Source organism: Rhinolophus sinicus, chromosome 2, assembly GCF_057876585.1.
Source record: "Rhinolophus sinicus isolate RSI-liver-muscle chromosome 2, RSI-T2T, whole genome shotgun sequence".
Classification (NCBI taxonomy): Eukaryota; Metazoa; Chordata; class Mammalia; order Chiroptera; family Rhinolophidae; genus Rhinolophus; species Rhinolophus sinicus.
Window position 1 is genome coordinate 145,451,719 of NC_142502.1, and position 21,081 is coordinate 145,472,799.

A 21,081-nucleotide genomic window follows, 5' to 3' on the forward strand; every position below is an offset into this window, starting at 1 on the left:
CATCCACTGTGGCTGGGTGGTCATCAGCTATTACCGGTTAGCCATTAGTCACTAATATAACTGCCATGGCCACTCTAGGGGGTGGGTGGGTTGGTTGGTTGGCAGAGAAGCAGATGGCGGATTGCAGCTATCGAGTGCAGTTAGCAAACAGATTACATTGCAGATCGTGTTGATCCTACTTCCTGTGTCTCGCCCGGCCGCCGGCGAGACAGGGGTGCAGGAGGATCCCTCATTGGGGTACTGTCGGATGTTTGCTTTTGGGGCCGCCATTGAGAATATAGTGGTATGAACCCCCTATCTATGGCTCTGTTGTTCCTTTTTGGCCTCACCATATCCTGCGTTCTTGTGCGGGGAGTGAGAGCGGAGACCCTGCATGACAATTACTCTACAGTGTCAGGATACTTCAGGGATAGATCAGTTTGCACACTGAGAAGTCTTCATGGATCTGTCAGTTTAGGAGATCTTAGAGAGAGCATTTAAACTGGAGTAGTAGTTACAGAAACCTCAATACTATATACTAAGGAGTGAATACAAGAGAGAGAAATGGAGATTACTAGTATGGATGTGATTTGAAGATTTGAGAGATAGGGTATTAACTACAGAGGGAACAGAGTAGAAGGACGAGATGAGGTAAGAGAGGCATTTGCATAACCCTGAGAGTGAGTGCTTCCTTAAATTTTACACTCAAGGTCCTCCCTTGCCTCAACTTAGTGTGGGTCCTATGTTTTATCTTTCTTTTTTTTCCTGTCTGTTTTTTAATGGGAGAGAACTGAGCATGTTTATATGCAGAGAGGAAAATGCTGTTAGAAGGGGGAAGAGGTTGAAGACACAGAGAGAGGAAGAGTAATTGGTGAAGTGAGCTCACAGAAGAGGAAGAGGGATAGAGTCCAAATGCAGAAAGGTTAGTTTTGGAAAGGAGGGTACCTTGTCTGAGATCTGATTGGCGTGATGAAGGTATAATAAAATAGGTTCAATTGCAGATAAGTTTGTAGATGATACAAACTAAAATGTATAAGAAGAAAATTAATATGATATTAAAAATCTTTTATCAAAAGAGAATTTGGGTGGGATGGTAGATGTTTTGAACAATAAAAAAAGATTCCTATTTTAGAATTTAATTCACTTTTTAAAACTGCATAGCGTGCCAAACTTAATCTCACCAAAACTTAAAAAGATAACATCGAGCTTTCTGTGTCCATTTTAAAAAGACGTGAAATGTATTTAGTTGTTTTTTTGCTACTATACAGTTGTTTAAAATTGTTTGAGACATAAGTCTTATTCAGTAATTTGTTTACTACTAGGCATACAGGAGGTGCTTGATAGATACTTGTTAAAGGAAGAAACTTTGTGGTTACTTGGTTGTGACCTAGTACAGCATTGAATCTGTCAAAATATATTTTATGGCAGTAAAATGAAAACAAGTTCAAAAACTCTTATTTTCTCTTTTCCTTTTTTTCCACAGATAAATCCAGGACAGATCTGGAGCAAGTACCTAAGGTAATAAAGCTTAAAAAATGAGAATACTGCTTTTTAATGTTTGATCTTCAATTTTGCCTTGTAAGAAGCTTTCATTTGGCTGTTTTCTGACACTTTGATCACTTTGCCTCTTCTGGGACCTTGTTGCATCACTTTTCTTTTCTCTCTCTCTTTTGCAACTTCTTCATCACCGAAACCTACAAATGTATTTAAGTCTCTCCATTCCAAACGAATAATTTTGTTGATCTTACTATCCCTTCAAATTATTATTATTTTTTATTGGGGAATATTGGGGAGCAGTGTGTTTCTCCAGGACCCATCAGCTCCAAGTCGTTGTCCTTCAATCTAGTTGTAGAGGGCGCAGCTCAGCTCAAGTCCAGTCGATGTTTTCAATCTTTAGTTGCAGGGGGCACAGCCCACCATCCCATGTGGGAATTGAACTGGCAACCCTGTTGTTCAGAGCTCGTGCTCTAACAGAGGCATCTGGCCACCCCCCCTTCAAATTATTAAAATAAATTTTTTTGTAAGAGAAATTTTGTAGAGATATATAATAAATGAGGATTTTTCCTGGGGAAAGAATCAAGTGCATTCATCAGATTCTCAAATAGGTCTGTAGTAGTTGCTCTTTAGGGTGAGAAGAGACAGATGAAAGTCAGAAACAAAAAGGAGAGGGAGGTTATTTTTAAAAAGTTCTTTAATTTCTGTAAAATAAAACTCAAACACTGTAATTTAAGGCCCTTCATTATTCATTTCCATCATGGTCACACTCTTAATTTTTGCCTAGTAATCTTTTTACATTTTTTACTTCGGCCAAACTTTTACGCTAGCTCTGTACTTTCCTTGCATGGTTCTGGAAAACTTGTCTGTCATCTCCCCATATCTAATCCTTTACAAGCATTTGCTTAAATGGCAACTTTTCATGAATACAGTTCCCCTTAGCTGAAGATAATTGGCTCCTTTGCTGAATTCCCATAGCGTTTTAGCTAGATCCCAGCTTTCCTTTTTAAAGCGTTTGGCACTCTTCCCCTTATTAGATATTTATGCGTATATTTTATCACATTTCTTGGACTAAAGATCGTTGGGATTAGTACCTCTGTAATAATTTATTTTTTCCCCCTTAGTGCCTAGCATAAGAGTTAGATAATCAGTAAATATTTATTGAATTAATCAGTACCTTCAATTATACTAAAGCAGTAACTAGAAAATATACTCATGTCCCTAGTTAGATTTTCCCTATCACATTCATAACAATTTTTGGATATAGATGAAATGAATCAGTAAATATAATGAAATATAGTATATAAATTAATTGATTAAATCATGTTTCAAGTTTATGCTAGATGTTGGGAATACAAAGATTAATAAGCTATAAATCCAGTCTTCCGGGGGAGTTACACATATTAGATAAATTTTGTGAAGTATGAGATAAATAAGAATACATGGTGCACTTGTGTTCAGAGATGGGGTGATTAATCTCTATGCCATACACAGAGACATATTTGCCCTTTCAATTGGGTCATATGCTCTAGGAAGATAGGCAAGAAAGGGCATTCTATATATGCCAAAAGCATATATAAACATACTTAAGCATAAGAGGATATGGAAGGTAGTTGGATACTGCTAGAATTTAACTTGTAAATAGTGAGAGTGACAAGTTACAAAGAGATAAGTGGATCCAAAACAGTGATAGGGCTTCTGATGCCCTAAAGAGTTTGGTCTGTGGGTCATGGGGATCCGCAGTTAATTCAGTTATACTTGCATTTTAGAGATAATATTTGACAGCAGGGTAGTAGATAGATTGGTGAAGGACACCACTAAGTGTCCATTTACTGTTAATCCAGAGATAATGAAGAGCTGTGCTGATGAAATGCTGTGGAGTTAGAGAAGAGAAGGGGATTCAGGTGATATTTAGGAAATCAAACGAGTAGGATTTAGTTCCCAGAGGGGTGTGATATGTAAGAGAAAAGGAATAAGCTTTTCATAAAATTGAAATTTATTTTGGTTTTAAATTTTGTGTATGTCTAATCTATAAAACCAGTTTTGAAAGAATTTTGAGCAGTCCAAAGTAGAAACATAAGTATAGAGAAATAGATATTTGGCATTTTTAAAAAAACACTATCAGTAGAAAATAATATGGAAATTTTAGGATAATTATGATGTCTCCCTTTGGTATGTGCCCAGTGGGACTGCATTAGTGTGTGTGATCAAGTTGTAATGGGATGATCATCTCCACTGGTAAAGGCAAAAAAAACATTTTCGTATCTTTCATGAGCAGCTTTAGCTTGATGAGACATTATTCCTACAATTTTTATACAGATGTTTATGTAAATAACTTTCTTTTGCTGTTTATGCTTGAGATCCAAGTTAATTATTGTTTAATGGTTTTATGATATTAGAAGGAATAATGGATGTAAAGAAAATATTTATCTAATAGAGGGAAATGCATTTTTTTGATAGATTTTTATGAAACCAGATTTTGCCTTGGACGATTCCTTAACTTTTAATTCAGTTTTACCATGGTCTCATTTTAATACTGCTGGTGGAAAAGGAAATCGTGATGCAGCTTCCTCAAAATTGCTACAAGAAAAGGTATTTTCTTCATTACTTTTTCCATGTAGAAAATTTTATTCTAGTTAAGTGGTACTACTTGGCATGGGTTCAGATTTAGTTATTTAGTAAGCAGTACTTCTTTTAATTTCATTTTATTGTTACTGATTGTAAACCTTCGAATCTTAACTGATGAAGTAATAGTACCATGTTTCCTCGAAAATAAGACCTAACCGGAAAATAAGCCGTAGCATGATTTTTCAGGATGCTCGTAATATAAAATAAGCCCTACCATATTTCCCTGAAAATATGACCAGGTCTTATATTATATGGTAGGGCTTATTGAAAAATCATGCTACGGCTTATTTTCCGGTTAGGTCTTATTTTCGGGGAAACAGTATTTTGATTCAGTGGAATACAGTTGTGCTGGTAAAAAAGGAAAAACTTATTGTTTGAGTGCTTCTTATCTGAAACAGCAATTGATGGAATTTCAATTGAAATGATATATTAGATAACACATGTAATTGTAATTGCTTCAAGTTTATCCCAAACAATATTTGACCAATTTTATATTTTTTATGATTTAAAGCACAGAAAGTCAACTTTTCCTGATGCACTATTTTTTCTCATTTACATAGTTAAGGGTGATTATTTTGAAGCAAAAATATCACACCAGTATTCCTATTGTATTTTCAGTTTTGTAAAGCCTAGTCTTTTGATGTTACCAGTCAGCAGCTTTAAAAGTTTTTACAAAGTTTTATATTTCAGGAGTCAACATCTTCAGTATCACTTAAAATGTAGAACTTTAAAAATAACTCACATATCAAGAATCTTTTAAAATTTGAACAGGAAGTAAAACTTGAACAGAAAATTTCACCTGTTCACTATCAGCACCCAGTTTAGAGCTTTTCTAAAACTGTGGTTCTTAAACTATTGAAAAGAAAGCATTTTGTTTGTTTCAGTCTAGTGACATCTCCTGGCAGTATGAAAGCTTGTCTCAGGAAGACTATTCAATAAATTAGGTCTGACATTATGTTGTTTTGTACACCTGAAACTGAAAAAAAAATAGGTCCAGTCCTCTTCAGTAACTGAAGAAAGGCCTAGCTTGGGGAGGACAGGAGTAGAAATGTAGGGAAAGAATCATGAGTATTCCTTTTTTTTATAGTTAAAAATGAAAATGAATTCACTTTTTCTTTTGGTAACATTTGACCTATAAAGATTTTCGTTGAGTAAGAACAAACTCATAAATATAATGAAAATGATGGGTTTATAGACATAAGCTCACTCCCCGACCACTTTTTCACATTATAAGTATGTTCTCTGGTAGAATAATACCTCAAAAGAGAAAAACAACAAAAGCCAATAAAAATCTCATTGATCTACATAGATACTTTTAGGAATACTTTAAAAATTGTTCAGTTTATAGAAATTTAATAGGAAATGAATTATCAAAATATTAATGCCTTAGATCAATGGAATATTGATTTTGGAAGTTGCCAAAATCATTGAAATTCAAATGAAAACATTTTCTTACGCTAAATGTTTAAAGTGACTACAGTAATGGATTTTTTTTTTTTTGTAAGTTGCTGAATCAGGTTGGTATATTTACATTCTCACTCCTCATTCTGCTCTGTTCTTAGATAAGTAATGGAAGACAGGTTTCTAAGGGAGCACTTTCAAACTCACTTTATGATTGACATCAGCTGTTTTATCTTGCCAGCTTTAAAGAGGGGGGGATGGTACAACCAGGATCAGAGAAATTTGTATCCTAATGTATTGGTACCCAAAGTGCTGGTCTGCGATGAGATAAGGAGTTTGCACTAGAATGTAAATCATTGCACTGTTTCCTTCATTAAGAAAGTCTTTCTATGAAAAAACAGTGCAGTGGGCTTAGTGATGTAGTTGATTTTACTTTCCAGCAAAATTCCTTATTTTGTCATGGACCTGTTAAACAGTTTACAGACTGGCAGCAGCATATAAACTGCCTTCTGAATAGCATTGTCCTAAAGGAGTTACCCATTCTCCATTGATTCTGAAAACTGAGTCCATTTTAGCTTGCAGTGTACTCTAGTACCTTTGTCCACACATTGCTTTTTGGGTAAATAAATGAACAGCTGTATTGAAGATGAAGATAACAAGAACAAAAAGGTATAAACTGAAGAGATTTAAACTGGAAGAATTTCTTGTTTGAAACCTATTTTATAATATAATATTAGGTTAGTGCAAAAGTAATTGTGGTTTAACAGGTTAAAAATAATTGCAAAAACAGCAATTACTTTTGCACCAACCTAATAGATTACTGAAGGAGCCTTATTAAAGATATGTGTGATCCTGCATTGCATGGTTTTAAGGAAACAGCTTGGTAACCAAATAATCTCTTCTAATCTTATGAGTCCTAAATGTTGAAAGTCAATTAATCCTTTAATGCTGTGACTTCTCTGAGATAATGCCTAAAGTTTGAGCTAGGTTGACGAATCTACAAGTGAAAAAGTGAGAAGGAAATGGAAAAATAATGTAGCCAAAAATGTCACATGCAGTTAGAAAGGAAGAAAAGACAACTGAAGTCTTAGAAGTCCATATTTGAAATTAGAAAACATTTTTAATATATGTTACTCTGGGAATTCATCTTGGTAGTGTTACAAATACATATATATGAGCTGATTGTTTAAGGCATTTGTCAACCTTTTAAGAGGAAAATACATTGGAAATAAACTGAGTTTTACAAATTGATAAAAGAATAATTTTTGAAATGTAAAATTAGCAGCCATGAAAAAAATCAGTATGAATTTTAGTACTTTTTATAATTTGTGACTGGACTACCAATCTTTCTTTGTGGATTTTTTAGCATTTTGAGACAGCATGGTATAGTAGAAAGAACTTCAGCTTTTGAGCCAGACAGACCTGGGTTCAAATTTTAGTTTTGCCACTTACTAACCACGTGACTTTATTCAAGTGATTTAATGTGTCTGGGCCTCAGTTTCCTTATCTGTAAAATGAGAATAATAATAATATCTGTATTTCAAGATTGTTAAAATTAGAAAATGATGTATATAAAATACCAATGCCTGGTACACAGAAAGAGGAGGTTAATAAATGGTAGCTATAATCATCTTGTAGTCAGATAAGTGCTGTGTGATGTTGGTACTGGCAGTGGTGTGTGGGGATGAGATCATGCTCTCTTAGATCTTAGAATTTCTGAAGCTACAGTAGATTATAATCTGAGATGACTGGGGGGCTATTCTTACTTTTTAGAAAGTGGTGGTGTTTGGAGGGTGGTAATGGCAGGAGCAGCAGAAGAAGGTAAATCACCTTCTAACTCATTTGTCTTACATTTATTAATCTCTAGTCTATATCTTTCATCTCCCTTCCATTATGTTATCAAGGATCCCATAATTAAACAGTTCCCACGATGGGATTTAAAATACATGTAGAAATCTTGTATCATTTTCAGAAAGTATTTGGATAGTCAAGGAAGGTATACTTATAATACTCCATGATTTTTTTTCCTTCCCTCTTAAGCTGAGCCATTATCTGGATATTGTGGAAGTAAACATTGCTCACCAGATCTCTCTACGTTCAGAAGCATTTTTTCATGCAATGACCTCTCAACACGAATTGCAGGACTACCTCAAGAAAACTTCCCAGGCTGTAAAAATGCTTCGAGATAAAATTGCACAGATTGACAAAGTAATGTGTGAAGGATCACTACACATTTTAAGACTGGCACTTACCAGAAATAATTGTGTTAAAGTGTACAATAAACTGAAGTTAATGGCCACTGTACACCAGACTCAGCCTACAGTACAGGTGTTGTTATCTACTTCTGAATTTGTTGGAGCGTTGGACTTAATAGCAACAACACAGGAGGTCCTACAGCAGGAACTTCAGGGCATTCACGGCTTCCGGTATGTCCATTAAGTAAACCATTAGAAATAACGTTAGCAATTTTTAAAGGATAAGTTTTAGTGTTTAATGTTAGCTGAAGAAGTGTGAATATATTTAAAGTTACATGGTATGTTTTCTTCGAGATTGATTTGTTTAGTGATGTTATCATTCTGGTATTTTAGTCTTAGCTAAATAAACAAAGACCATAAGGACCAATATTTATAGAGACATTTGGATGGAGAAACAAAATTAAATTTTCTAGTTGATGAAGTCAATGAAAGGCTAGTTACAACTGAAAATGATAACATTTTGAAAATGTTGAAATAGTTTTTTGTCAAGACAGTAGATCAAGGTACAGGGAGGAAGACTAATATATCTAAAATTAAGTTCATTTTAAAAGCTCTTGAATAGGTTTTAAATTTAATAATGAAATTTATTTCTGATTTTTAGTCAATATTATCACATTACAAAAAAATTCTACATGGTGATGGAAAAGATCTAATTTCTCCTGAGTTCTTATTTTGGAAATAACTTTTAGGATTAGGGTTTCAGTTATTTTGTGTGATATTCAATCAAAATGTTTAGTTTACAGATAGACCAGTTGCAAGCCATCAAAATTTCATTCAGTTAAGCAGGCTTGCAGTGTCCTTGTGGAAGTTTATTTGCTGGGAAAACTATCCAAACCTTATACTACTGAGTAACTACAAAGAAGTTTTATGGAAGATATGTGCTCTAAAACTTAATAGATACTTAAGATAGTCTTAGCCTCAAAATAAGTTTGATTGAATTATAAATTCTTATTGTCTAAGGATATATAATTGGAACACTTAGAAAGCATTTTTTAAAAGTTGGCCCAATTTAATTACATAAGTGATTGATTCATTCATTGAAGAAATGATTTTGATTACCTATTATGTGTCAGACACCAGGCAGAATACTGGAATTATAGCCATGAACAAAGCAGAGATGTTCTCTGCTCACACTGTTTCTACAATTTATTTGGCAGGAGGAGGGCGACAGAAATTACTGAGTAGTTCTGATACAGTGCAATACCGCATAATGATGAATGTATGGATTGCTACCGAGGTCTAACCTTAGGAGAGGAACATATCAGACTTTGACGTTTACAGAAAAAGTTTGAGTCACAAACCTATTTGAGAATCTGTTGAAAGCTGTCGTTGGACTCCTTTCATAAAAATAACCCTGTACATAAGATTTTGCAAGTAATTTTGGGTGGTTTATAGTCCTTTCAAGCCTACTTTGGATTTTCCAGCATGGAACCCAGGGTGACTAAATGATTTTTAGTTTTCCTTTCATATCTGAAATTTAAAATATTTGTCTTTTGTGAATGTATGTGAAATATATTTTTAAATAAATAATATTAATTTTTGTCACTACTTTATAAGAATGGACTTCTATAATGACGGAAGCTGTATTTTTCACTTACCACCACTGTATAATATTATGAATGTTAATGAATACTGGGAGCCAGTTCTGCAGAGTAGACTGCTTTGTACTCTGAAAAGAGCGGTGCTGAGAAATAGAATCAAAGATTTAATACTTGCCTACTAAACATAAATTCTAAAACTGTTCAGTTTTACCCCAAAGGACATGCAATTTATTTTATGTTCCTTGGCTCACAAGTTTATGCCCAGTAACATTGATGCAAAGTATAGTCATCCAAAGCTATCTAGAAAATATTTAAGAACCTGGTTGATATTTATTCCTATTTGATTATGATTTATTGGAAGATGGAATGAAAATTTTATAATCTATTTTGAGCCCGAGGAAGAGTTTACCTTTATCTTCAACCTTAATTTTTGTTTGTACCTTAACTCAAAAGAAAAAATGTCCTTCATAAAAAAGATACTGAATTAAGTCCTCACTTAACGTTGTGAATGGGTTCTTGGATACTGTGACTTTCAGCAAAACGATGTATAATGAAACCAATTTTGCCATAGGCTAACTGCTGTGAACAAGAGTTAAGTTCCTGTGGCACATTTCTGGTCACGGGCGCATCACCAGACTTCTAAATAAAGACTCAGAACACTTCTAATAGTAAACATTGAAATAAATGTGAGGTATACCTACATTTAAGAAAGATTAATAAAAACAAGTAAGAATTATTTTCCAACCTGTTCATTCTAGTTCAGGGTTGGGGTGGCCAGATCCTCTCCTAGCAGCTTAGGGCATAAGACGGGAACCAACCCTGGGCAGGAAACCCTTCCATCACAGGGCACACTCACACCCACACCTGCACTCCCTCAGCCTGAGCCAGTTTAGACATGCCAAGTCATCTCATGTGCATATCTTTGGGATTCTGGAGAAAACTGGAGTACCCAGAGAAAATCTACATAGACATAGGGAGAGCGTGCAGAGTTATAGAGACTGTGGCCCCAGCTGGGAATCTTTGTTTCCCCCCTCATTAACGTTATAACAAAAGGACATTGAACGAAAGGACGTTGTGGAGGACCTGCTGTATATGATTTTTAAAAGGACTTTCAAATATTCTGATTGTCTATGGTTTGCTTAAATATTTTTCTACTATTATTTTTTGGGAACTTACACATGTATAGAGAGTGTTTATTCCTCATATTGAAACATTTCTGTAAAGCTGCCTATCCAATGTCAGTTCTAGTCCAGTTATCACTGTATAAAAGTTTGATATCAGAACTGTGTTGAGTTTGTACTTCTCATAAATATCTTCATATGCAAATAATTTTCAAAGATAAAAGTACTGTAAAAGAAAAGGTTTTTCTAATGAAGGAAGAATAATGTCTTATAGATGAAGTAGTTTAAGGCTGACAGTTTTGTTTTGTTTTCTTTTAATTATTGTAAAATCCTATCTGATGATTTACTTTTCTCGACTTCATCATTTTTTTTGCTATAAAGTTGTTAAATATCAATATTAGTTACTTTCTTTTGTAGCTTCACAACTGTTTTTAAGGCCATTTAACTTTATTTGGAAGCGTAAGAATAGTTTCGAGCTCTATATTTTTGTCTGATCAATTAGGATAACATGTATTATAGGTCTCTTGTCTACTATAAACATTAGTGGTGTAACCTGTGTTCTTAGTTTATTAACATTATTATTCTCTCCCAGTAGGAGATAAGAGATGCTGTACTTGAATTTCATACACTTTTCTCTTTTTTTATATACAAGAGACCAAATTTTAATCATTTTTTGTAGGGCATATCTTACAAAAGCATAGTCATACTTAAAATAAGAAATCTTTCAGTAGAATCAGAGGACTCTATTGTATTAATTTGTTAATATTCTTTCCATTTGATAGATCTTAGTCCAAGTTTGCTTTCAGCTATTTTTCTAATGCTTTTAAGGGAGCTTTCATACTAAAAATTTTCGAATAGTCAAATTACTACGATTGGAAATTGCTATTTATTTAAAAAGAATTTGAATATTCTTACTTGTGTATGATTTTTCTGTATACTACTAACCTAATATTGTATATTTCCTAGTCAGTGGTAGTAAAAAATGCTTATGTATATTTTCTTTTTTCTCATTCTGTCTATATTTTTTGGCCTTGATATTATTTTCTGTATAAATATTTGTGACTTCTGAACTCCCAGAACTTTTTGTATATACTATCTAATGAAATTTGATACCATTCTACCATATTTTATTGTCATTTGTGTTACTTTTTTAAAAATCTTTCTAATGGGCCCTAAATGTCTCAGGCAAGGGCTATGTCATACATCTTAGTACATATTTACAGAATCTGAATTAACCTGGATATTACCAAATGTATCTTGACTCTTTGTACCATTCTCTTATTCTCTTTCCTTTTGCTTTCCATATCATCATCCTTAATTAACCATTTATAGTTTATGTATGACTGTAGTTCTTAATCCTGGCTGCATTTTAGAACTCTCAAAAGAGCTTTTTTTTTTTTATTTCCACTTCTGTTTTATTAGATCATGATTTCTTTATGTAAAGTGAATCAGTGAAATGAATTTCAAACTGAAACATTGTTTTCAGTTTTTCCACATGCTGTATCTTCTTAATTTTTTAAAATTTATTTTTAAATTTAAGTATAGCATACTACACGCCATCCAAGCCAATGAAGTCAGACTTCCTAGAGTGTAAGGCCTGCACATCTCTTTTTTAAAAGCTCTATAGGAGACTCTAACATGCACCAGAATCGAGAACCCTGGTTTTTAATTACTATTGAATACTCTACTTTATCAGGATTTGGAATTAAAGTGGTAACATCTTCCTACATAGTTTTATTCTTTTAAAAAAACAAAGTTTCCAACTAAAGCATCTTCCTGTCTCTAGTCAAAGAAGGCTCTACTAATGTGTTAGAGGTACAGTGTATCTGTTTTCAGTGTAAAAATCCCATGGTGTGATTCCCTCTTCTGAACGTGAACAGTAATTTACACAGTGGGAAATTTAGGCTCATTGCATAATTCATAAATATTAAAATGGATCTTTTGTATATTTGTTGATTTTTATAATTTTAAACAATTTTAAATGATTTTACTGCCTAAATTGTTGCAAAATTGGGCAGTTTGAATTATTTGGACATACATATTTTTAACCATTACTCATGAAATGAAATTCTGCTATTAGCAATAAAAAATATATGATAATCAGTGTAACAAAATATATTATTTGTGGCCTATACTAATTTAACTGAAAATGTTGCTGAGGTTCAGCATAATGTTCAAATACTTGTTAAGCAGATGTAATACAGAAGTCTCATTATGGGCCTACGAATATATTTGAACCATGATAATCTTACAGGTTTTGGTATAGAAAACCCTCAGTTCCCTTGAAATTCAAGGATGTAATATTGTTATTTGCTCTTTGTTATTGTAAAGATGTACGTGGAAACTTTTTTTTCTTACTACTTATTACCACCATTACTCTTTCACCACCGCTGTAAAACCTAAGACCATCTGTGCTAAGTAGATATTGCATATATTATTTGATTCCCCCCCAAAAAAGAAAACCTCTATGAGATAGGTAATCTTATCCCAATTTAATAGATAAGGAAACTGAGGCATAGAAACTCTTAGATAACTTGCTCCAAGTCATACAGAAAGGTACAAAACAGTAGAGTCAAGATTCAACCCAAGTCTCATCTGACCCGAGAGCTGTGGATGCTTTTTAATATATTTGATTGAGTATTTATGGGACCTCAATAGATCACTTGGAACATCAGTGCTAATTTTATAATATGAAAGATGTTAAATTGGAGGCGATTGAGTTATAGATTTGCTGAACCAGGACCTACCATGGTAATTGATTTTAGCATAAAAATTAATGAAACTAGCTTGTTTTCTAGTCATAAACCTTTTTTTGGGTTTGTTTTTTTTTTGGAAGAAAAGGTGGAAAACATTCAGTTAATTGTAGTTTCCAGCTTATTGTTTCGTTGATCTGAGGTCACCTCTGGATTCCTTGCAAGGGATTTTTATTATTGGAAGTATCAAAAGTATTTAATAAATTCTTTGATCCTGATGTAATGTATAATTTAGATCTTCAAAGCATTATAATAAGAAAGCCTCCACATTGTATGTTCTGGGATGAAGCCACAACCCAGTCTTTCCGTTATTTCATGAAACTAGTATTACTGTAGAGTTTATTGATACATAAATCTTTGATAAAAGCAGTACAAAGGTCATTGTAGTGAATACACAGCTTAGTCGAAGATCTGAATTAATGTACAAATTGAAGCATGTTGAAATAGGAAGTACTGGAATTGTTCCAATTTATTTAGCATATATGGACCTAAGTACTTTTTCAGAAAGTGATGTTTTACTTATTTGTCATTTTAGTAGATCTCTTTCACCACTATACATTACTGTATGTGATTATTAGGATATATGCTTTAAAAAAATTTTAACAGATTTATCAAATATTTTTAATATGGTTAATAATAATGTGCAGGCAATTATTATTACATCTATTGTCAAAGTAGCCAAGAATATTAAAAAAAAAGACTAGAGAAAGGATGAATAGGTGAATCTTGTAGAACATTTTAATTCTGAAAGTTTTAAGGATCTGTTTAGACAAATTTTTTGTATGTATTGTATACCTGTGATTATGTAATAAATATTATTTAATGTTAGTATTGAGATTCATGTCTACTCTTATTTATAGACTTTAAAATGAGTAAAAGAATGCATAAAAATGAAGCTACTCATTTATTTAAGACAGGATCTGGGGTTAAATAACCTCACATATGCTGAAATGACAATTTTATTATTTTGATGCCCAAACATCAGTAGGTACAATCATACTGACTTCTTACCATAATTCTTTTGTTGAGGTGTGTTGAAGATTATTCATTCATACCTGAAGGTAACATATACCTGAGTGTTAACCTCTAATGTGCCTTACAAGGGATTCTGATCTCATAAAAATTGAGAACCAAGCAATAGGAAAGTGTAGATTTATGTTAGATTTATAGTGTAGATTTATGTTATACCCTGTTACGGCTTTTAAAAAAACTTATTGAAAACTCAGACATATTCAAAAATAGAGGAAATTATATGAAGAGAGTTGTATGAAGCTGGATAAATTGTGTATTATCAGTGAGTCATACACTCATCACCAACTTTTTTTCTCTGTACCCTCCCCCTACTCCTGGATTGTTTTGAAACAAATCCAAACCATCATTTCATTTCATTCATGAATATTTCATTATGTATCTTTGAAAGATAAGGATTTTAAAAACATAACTGTAATATGCATATTTTCAAATACTGTTCAAATTTTCCTGTTTGTCTCAAAATTCATTTTATAGTATGTTTGTTGAAATCAGAATCTAAATAATACCTATAATTGCAATTGGTTGACATATTTCAAGTGTCTTTTGATATATAGTAGTTCTTCATTCTTCTTGTATTCTACCTTTCAAAATATTTATTGAAGAAATTTAGTTGTTTGTCTTGTAGAAACTTCTCACAGTCCAGAATTTGCCAACTGAATACATCTTTTAAAAACCTATATTTCTATAACCTTGTAGTTAGATTTAAATGCTTGACCAGATTTAAGTTTTACTTTTCATCAAGAGTACCTAATAGGTAGTGGTGTATATTTCAGTCAAGAGGCATTTATCTAGTGTCTCTCTTTTCGTGACATTAGCCTCCATTTGATGTTCATTGCCTAGATTTATCATCTCATTATGGGTTCCAAATCATGATATTCTAATTGTATACTTCCTTATTCCTTTAGTAACTGGAATATTTTCTTAAAGCAATATTTTTACATACAATTATTTGATAACTGTGAAAGACATCTCTTACAAGCATAGGCAGGATAAATTCTAGATTCTTTTCCCGTATTTAGCACTTTTAAAAATAATACATTGAATATCTAGCATCTTCCAAAGGTGACTGATGAGTGTAATATTTTTAGAAGCACATGGATTTATATATATTTGAAGTGTTCAAGTTCTTTGCTGTTTTTATTTTTACCAGTGTTCAAATTGTTCTGTCTTTTGTAGGAACCTCCTGACATTCATTCATTCTTGAGTCCTTTGATATGATTCCTGAGTAGTCATTGATTGTTTTCTTACTCTGTGTTATGACAAGATACTCATATTTTATATTTTTTTGCCCCAGACTTGTAATCTGCCATTTCTCTGAGGAGCTCTAGTTTCTTTTAGTGGGAAATGGTATTTGGAAATTACAGTCTGGACACCAAAGATGTTCCTGGCTAATATAGTGGCCTTTGTAGTGGACAGAGCTAGAAAATAAATTTCCCTTTATAAAGAAGAAATCTGAGTTCATGTTGATAGTTTCCATTTAAATTCAGGACTATAGAGTTTTTACTTCTTCAATCTTACTTATGTGTCTCCTTTTGAATAAGCTGAAGACGGTGGTTCCTAAAGATGTCAACATAATTACTCATTTGTTTTATCCCATAATATGAATTGAATGCTCTCAGAACTAACACTGTGATTATTACAAACATAGGATTTCTTTTTCTTAAGATATATCCTTTGTGGGATGAATAGATAAATTACTATGTTTTAAAGTCGCTTGTTGTAATTTATCTTTGTGTAGATTTGTCACTAACTGGATACACACTTAGGTTCATTTTCTTTTGATAATTAAGGATTAATTTTTAAAAATGTAATGTTTTACAAATATGTTAAGTAGTTACATGGTTCCAAAGTCAAATCTATCAAACAAAGGTTATTATTTAACTTCTATCCTAGTCCCCTTTCTCCCTAGCTACCCCTATAAGTCACTGTTTTAAAAAGTTTTAGTTTATATTTATCCATCCATTCACCCCCTCCCTCTATCCATCCATCTCTCCATCTTTTCCTCATCTTCGATAAGCATTAGCATACTATACATACTTTTATCCATCTTTCTGTTTTCACCTTACAATACACCTTGGAGATCACTCTACAGTATGCATTCTCAATAGCGGCTATCACCCCAAGGGGGCAAAAATTGGTCTTGAAGGGTGAAAAAAAATCTTGGATATTACAATGGTTTGTGGCCCTCCAAAGGGCCATAGTACATAAACAGATACATAGTATATCTCTGATATTAAAATTTTAAGAGGATGATTAAGAATAAAAATATCTAAAAAGATTTCTTAGAGGGGCATTAGTGAACAGAGGTTGAGAAACTGCTCTGTAGCAGTATATAGCTTATTAATTGGTATTCCTCAATCCTCTTAAAAGTGTGTAGTGTCTCTTATGATAGATATATTCTCCTAGCCCTCATTGGTCAGCATTTGAGTTGTTTCCATTCCTTTGCAGTTACTGACTGTGCTGCAGTGAACATATGTTCTTTTGTGTTTTTACCAGTGTATCTCTGAGACAGATTCCAAGAAGTGAGATTCCTAGGTCAAAGGCTAATTGCCCATGTGATTTTGGTTGACACTGCCAAATTCCCCTTATGGCAGTGTTTTAGTTTGTCCTGTTGGATATGTTCTAAATTTGTTTGGTGCCATTTATGAGAACCTTATTAGTCTTCTAATTAGCTGTAAGAAATACAATTTTCATATAGCAAAATGCAAATTTATACATTATTTTCCTCATCAGATTTTTCGAAATTATCACTACACCACTTACCATGTGTTGTTTATAAAAGAAAAGCAATGGGTCTGTCTAAAAGTTCACATGGTTTAAACTAATTTTTTTTAATGTGTGATATTTTGTCTTAGTAAACACAGTTGCTGACATTAAGGGTTTTTCAAGTAAATGTAGTACATATATTTTTAAGTGTTTATTTTTTAATTATTTAAATATGAATGTTTTTAAATTGCCCCCAAAGATAGAGCTTTAAATTTTTTATCCTGGGGTATAAACAGATTTCCCATTGGCCTATTTCACTTAAGTTTTGGAATACTTTGGACCAACTAGATTGCCTCGGTTTCTTCAACCCATTGTTTCTATGAAGCTATTAGACTGGCAAAAATTTCTTTGTACACGAAGGTGCTCATCCTTGGTGCCCTGCAGAGCAGGGACTACATGAGACCATTCTTGTCATTTGGACAGTGTATGCTTTTTCTAAAAGCTCCAAGTCCCTTTAGTAATACCTGCCCTTACCACCCCCATAACTCTGCCCAGAAGAGAGTCCTTCTCATTTTAACACTAGCGAGGATCTGCAAACATTAGAGGTAGATTAAAAAGAAACATATTTTGTGAGAAAACGTTTCATGAATAGATTGTAGTTCAGTATTTTACATTTTCAGTCTTGTGTTCTAATGACTTCCGGTTTAATGACCTGAGGGTATTGCACAGTAACTCAAACTGATGATGACAGAGATTGAGTTGTCCCTATCGTCAGTCCCTATAGTCCTTCAGATATTTATATGCACCCAGGGCAGGGCCTGGCACATAGTAGGTGCTTGTATTTGTGCAATAAATGAATGGCTTAGGAGCTACTGGCATTGATATTTAGTAAATGGTTAATGAAGAAAGGGCTTAGAACACCTGAATATTTTGTCTGTAACAAGTAGAGAAAAAAGCAGTCATGAAATTTCTTGAACCAGGTTTTCTATAACACGTTTAACTGGAGGTTAAAGAGAAAAATAGAATTTGGGAGACAACTTGAAACTATTGCAGTTATTTTTATTAAGTTAAAGAACTACATTTATTAAAACATCACATTATTGCACAAGTACTGTAAGATAGAAAGGTTTTGCCTACTAATTTCCTTAATTGTGGAGTGAATTTCGATTTTTAATGACTATATGTAACATTTTCTTCTTCCTTTGTAGGCATTTGGGATCACAGCTTTGTGAGTTAGAAAAGCTGATAGATAAAATGATGATTGCAGAATTTTCTACTTATTCTCACAGTGACTTAAATAGACCGCTGGAAGATGATTGTCAAATTTTAGAAGAGGTATGTGATTTGAACTGTGAAATTAAATTGATGTCATTGTTTAGTGTTAATTCCTAACATCCTTAGTTTAGAACACATTCTACTCAGATTGTAGTGAACAGAATTACATTAAATTTCAGCTCTATCAGACCTATGAAGCCTTTCACTAACTATGACTTTAGCAAGCACGATACTTGTAATTTTTCATTATCCTGTGAAATTAGAGAATGAAATAATTTTATAGCTTAATTAGAAATTGGAGTTAAAATGAGGTCTTTATATAGATTACAAACCAGGTTCAAAACACAGGTATAGGATGAATGTATATGCATGTACTAGAGTATGTCTTTTAAAAACGTGATCATTATTATATGGTAACTTATCAGTCATTCACATTCACGGAGCACCTATTATGAACATAGTTTATGCATATACATATACAAATACATCATATATAGGCTTCACTTGTCTGGTAACTTCTTAAGGCTGATCACTGTCAAGAACTGGTGAATCCAAAAGCCCTGATAGCAGCCTAAGTAGTTAAGAGAGATTTGTACCTGTAAGCAGTTAATTCCCCCTAGAATCGTCCAGGTCATCACTCTAGTCTTCTATACTAATTAAAAAGCACAGGGCTCACCAGCTATTTATTGATCATCAGGGTTTGAGAAGGATACTTTCTAGCTACTTGTTGAAACTAGGCCAAAATATACTCTTACATTATTTTGCTGGTTTGATTATTTTGATCAAACCAGCTTCATTTGATCCACTGTAGTGAAATAGGATTTACCTGTTTTATAGCACTGACTCCAAAAATCTGATGACAAGATTGTTGTGGTAGGGGTTTTTGTAGGCTTCTAGAAAATACCACATGCAGGGTAGAGTTCTGAGGATCAAACAATAAAACCCTTGATGTTGAACATTTCTACCCTCTCAGATTATTTTATCTTTAAAGTATGAAGTTACATACTCTTCTTTTATTTTAATAGGAAAGATTAATATCTCTTGTATTTGGACTTTTAAAACAAAGAAAACTTAATTTTTTAGAAATCTATAGTGAAGAAATGATTATTACAGCAAAGAATATCATTAAACAGGTAATTATACATTTTTTATTTGATATATTTTGGTCTAGAATATTTTGTGAAGTTTATTTTTGCATGATCCTAGAAATAATATATATATATATATATATATATATATATATATATATATATATAGTATAATAGTAATATTTTCTCATTTATTTAAAAATTGAAAATATAGAAAAATAGAAGAAAAACAGCCCTCTCAGCCAAAAGATTATCATTTAATACTTTTAAGTGTAAATTGTTACTGATGCTTTTCATTGTTGCTATCATACTGTATATATTATTTTGACTTGTACATACATTTCAGTTAGAAACAAGCATTTTCTCATTAAGTAAGCCTTCAGAAACATCATTTTAAATTCCATAAACATTATGTTAGTTAAACCTTTCCTTTGCCTCGATGTCCCTAATCGATTCAAAGCGTTTACCTTTCATGGTCGTTTTGACTTTGGGGAAGAACCAAAAGTCACACGGTGCCGGATCTGGTGAATAAGGTGGATGAGGACACACCATGATGTTTTTATTTGACATATATTGCCATACCAGAAGCAATGTGTGACATGGAGCCTCTCTGTTGTGATCACAAAATACGGTAAATGCTGCTGCCGAGTGCCATCCAACGGAAAGGCAGGGATCTTCAATATGGGAAGTGGCATGTTGAACCTTAGTAACAGTGTGTGACAAGTTTCAACTTGTTCCGTGTATTCAGTTGGGTGTGTGCGATGGTGGAAAGAAGGTGTGTTTTAAAGTGTGCCGTAAGTCATCCTCCATCATGACAATGCTCCGTGTCACACATCGCTTCTGGTATATGGCAGTTTCTGTCAAACATTACGGTTTGTCCTCATCCACCTTATTCACTGGATCTGACACCTCGTGACTTCTGGGACTTCTGGCTCTTCCCCAAAATCAAAATGATTCAGGACATTGAGGCAGCCATGACAGCACAACTAAAGACATGCATGAAAGAGGACTTCCAGAACCGCTTCAGACAGTGGCATGAATGAGGAGATAAGTGTTTTCGAAATGAGGGGGAGTATTTTGAGGAGGATTAATGGCATTGTGTCTTTTACTGTAAAACATTTTTGTATTTAAACATTCACCATATTTTTTGATCACATTGTATACTGTCACCAGCAGTAGATAAATATTAATTTCAGCTTACCCTAATCTCAAAGAAATCATGATTGTAAACTAAAATCCATGTGTTTTTAAGTCTTCCATAATCTTTGTTTTGACTTTTTTAAACTCAGATAAATCTTATTTGTGGAACTTCAGTTTTTCTATATATGAAATAGAACAATTTTAAATGTATTTATTAGTCTTAATTGATCATCATTAAGTTGAATGCACATTACTGAGTTTTTCATGTTTAAATAAAAAGTAAACGAGAAAAAAAGATAATCACCCCATCTTTTACCTCTTTTTAACACTGACTAAAACACTATTTTAAAATTGTTTAAACCACTTTCAGAAATTGTTGGAAATATCTACTAGTGCTAAATATACACATATATGATCACTCAGCAATTCTACTGCAAGGTATTTACCTGACAGAAATGCATATATAAGCTCACCAAAGACAACATAAGAATTTTATGGCAGCACTATTTCTAATAAAAAAACTGGAAAAACCCAAATTCTATTATCAGTATAAAAGATAAATAGAACTCTAGTATAATTATACAGTTGAATACTATACAGCAGTGAAAATGAATAAATTACATGGAACAGCATGGATGAATGTCACATACATACTGGGGAACTAAAGA

The 21,081-nt window shown here is 33.0% G+C and overlaps 1 protein-coding gene across 3 annotated transcripts in view; it reads left to right on the forward strand.

The window, feature by feature from the left end:
- VPS54 (VPS54 subunit of GARP complex) overlaps nucleotides 1–21,081 on the forward strand; it is an 82,806-nt gene that overhangs the window by 33,370 nt on the left and 28,355 nt on the right. For all 3 annotated transcript variants that reach the window (XR_016020447.1, XM_019717893.3, XM_088796120.1), the window contains exons 5-9: nucleotides 1,463–1,497; nucleotides 3,934–4,065; nucleotides 7,543–7,928; nucleotides 18,119–18,245; nucleotides 19,211–19,318. Coding sequence is in view for 2 of the 3 variants with exons in the window: in XM_019717893.3 (XP_019573452.3) it covers nucleotides 1,463–1,497; nucleotides 3,934–4,065; nucleotides 7,543–7,928; nucleotides 18,119–18,245; nucleotides 19,211–19,318 (788 nt within the window). In the remaining variant the exon portion in view is untranslated. The remainder of the gene's footprint in view (nucleotides 1–1,462; nucleotides 1,498–3,933; nucleotides 4,066–7,542; nucleotides 7,929–18,118; nucleotides 18,246–19,210; nucleotides 19,319–21,081) is intronic.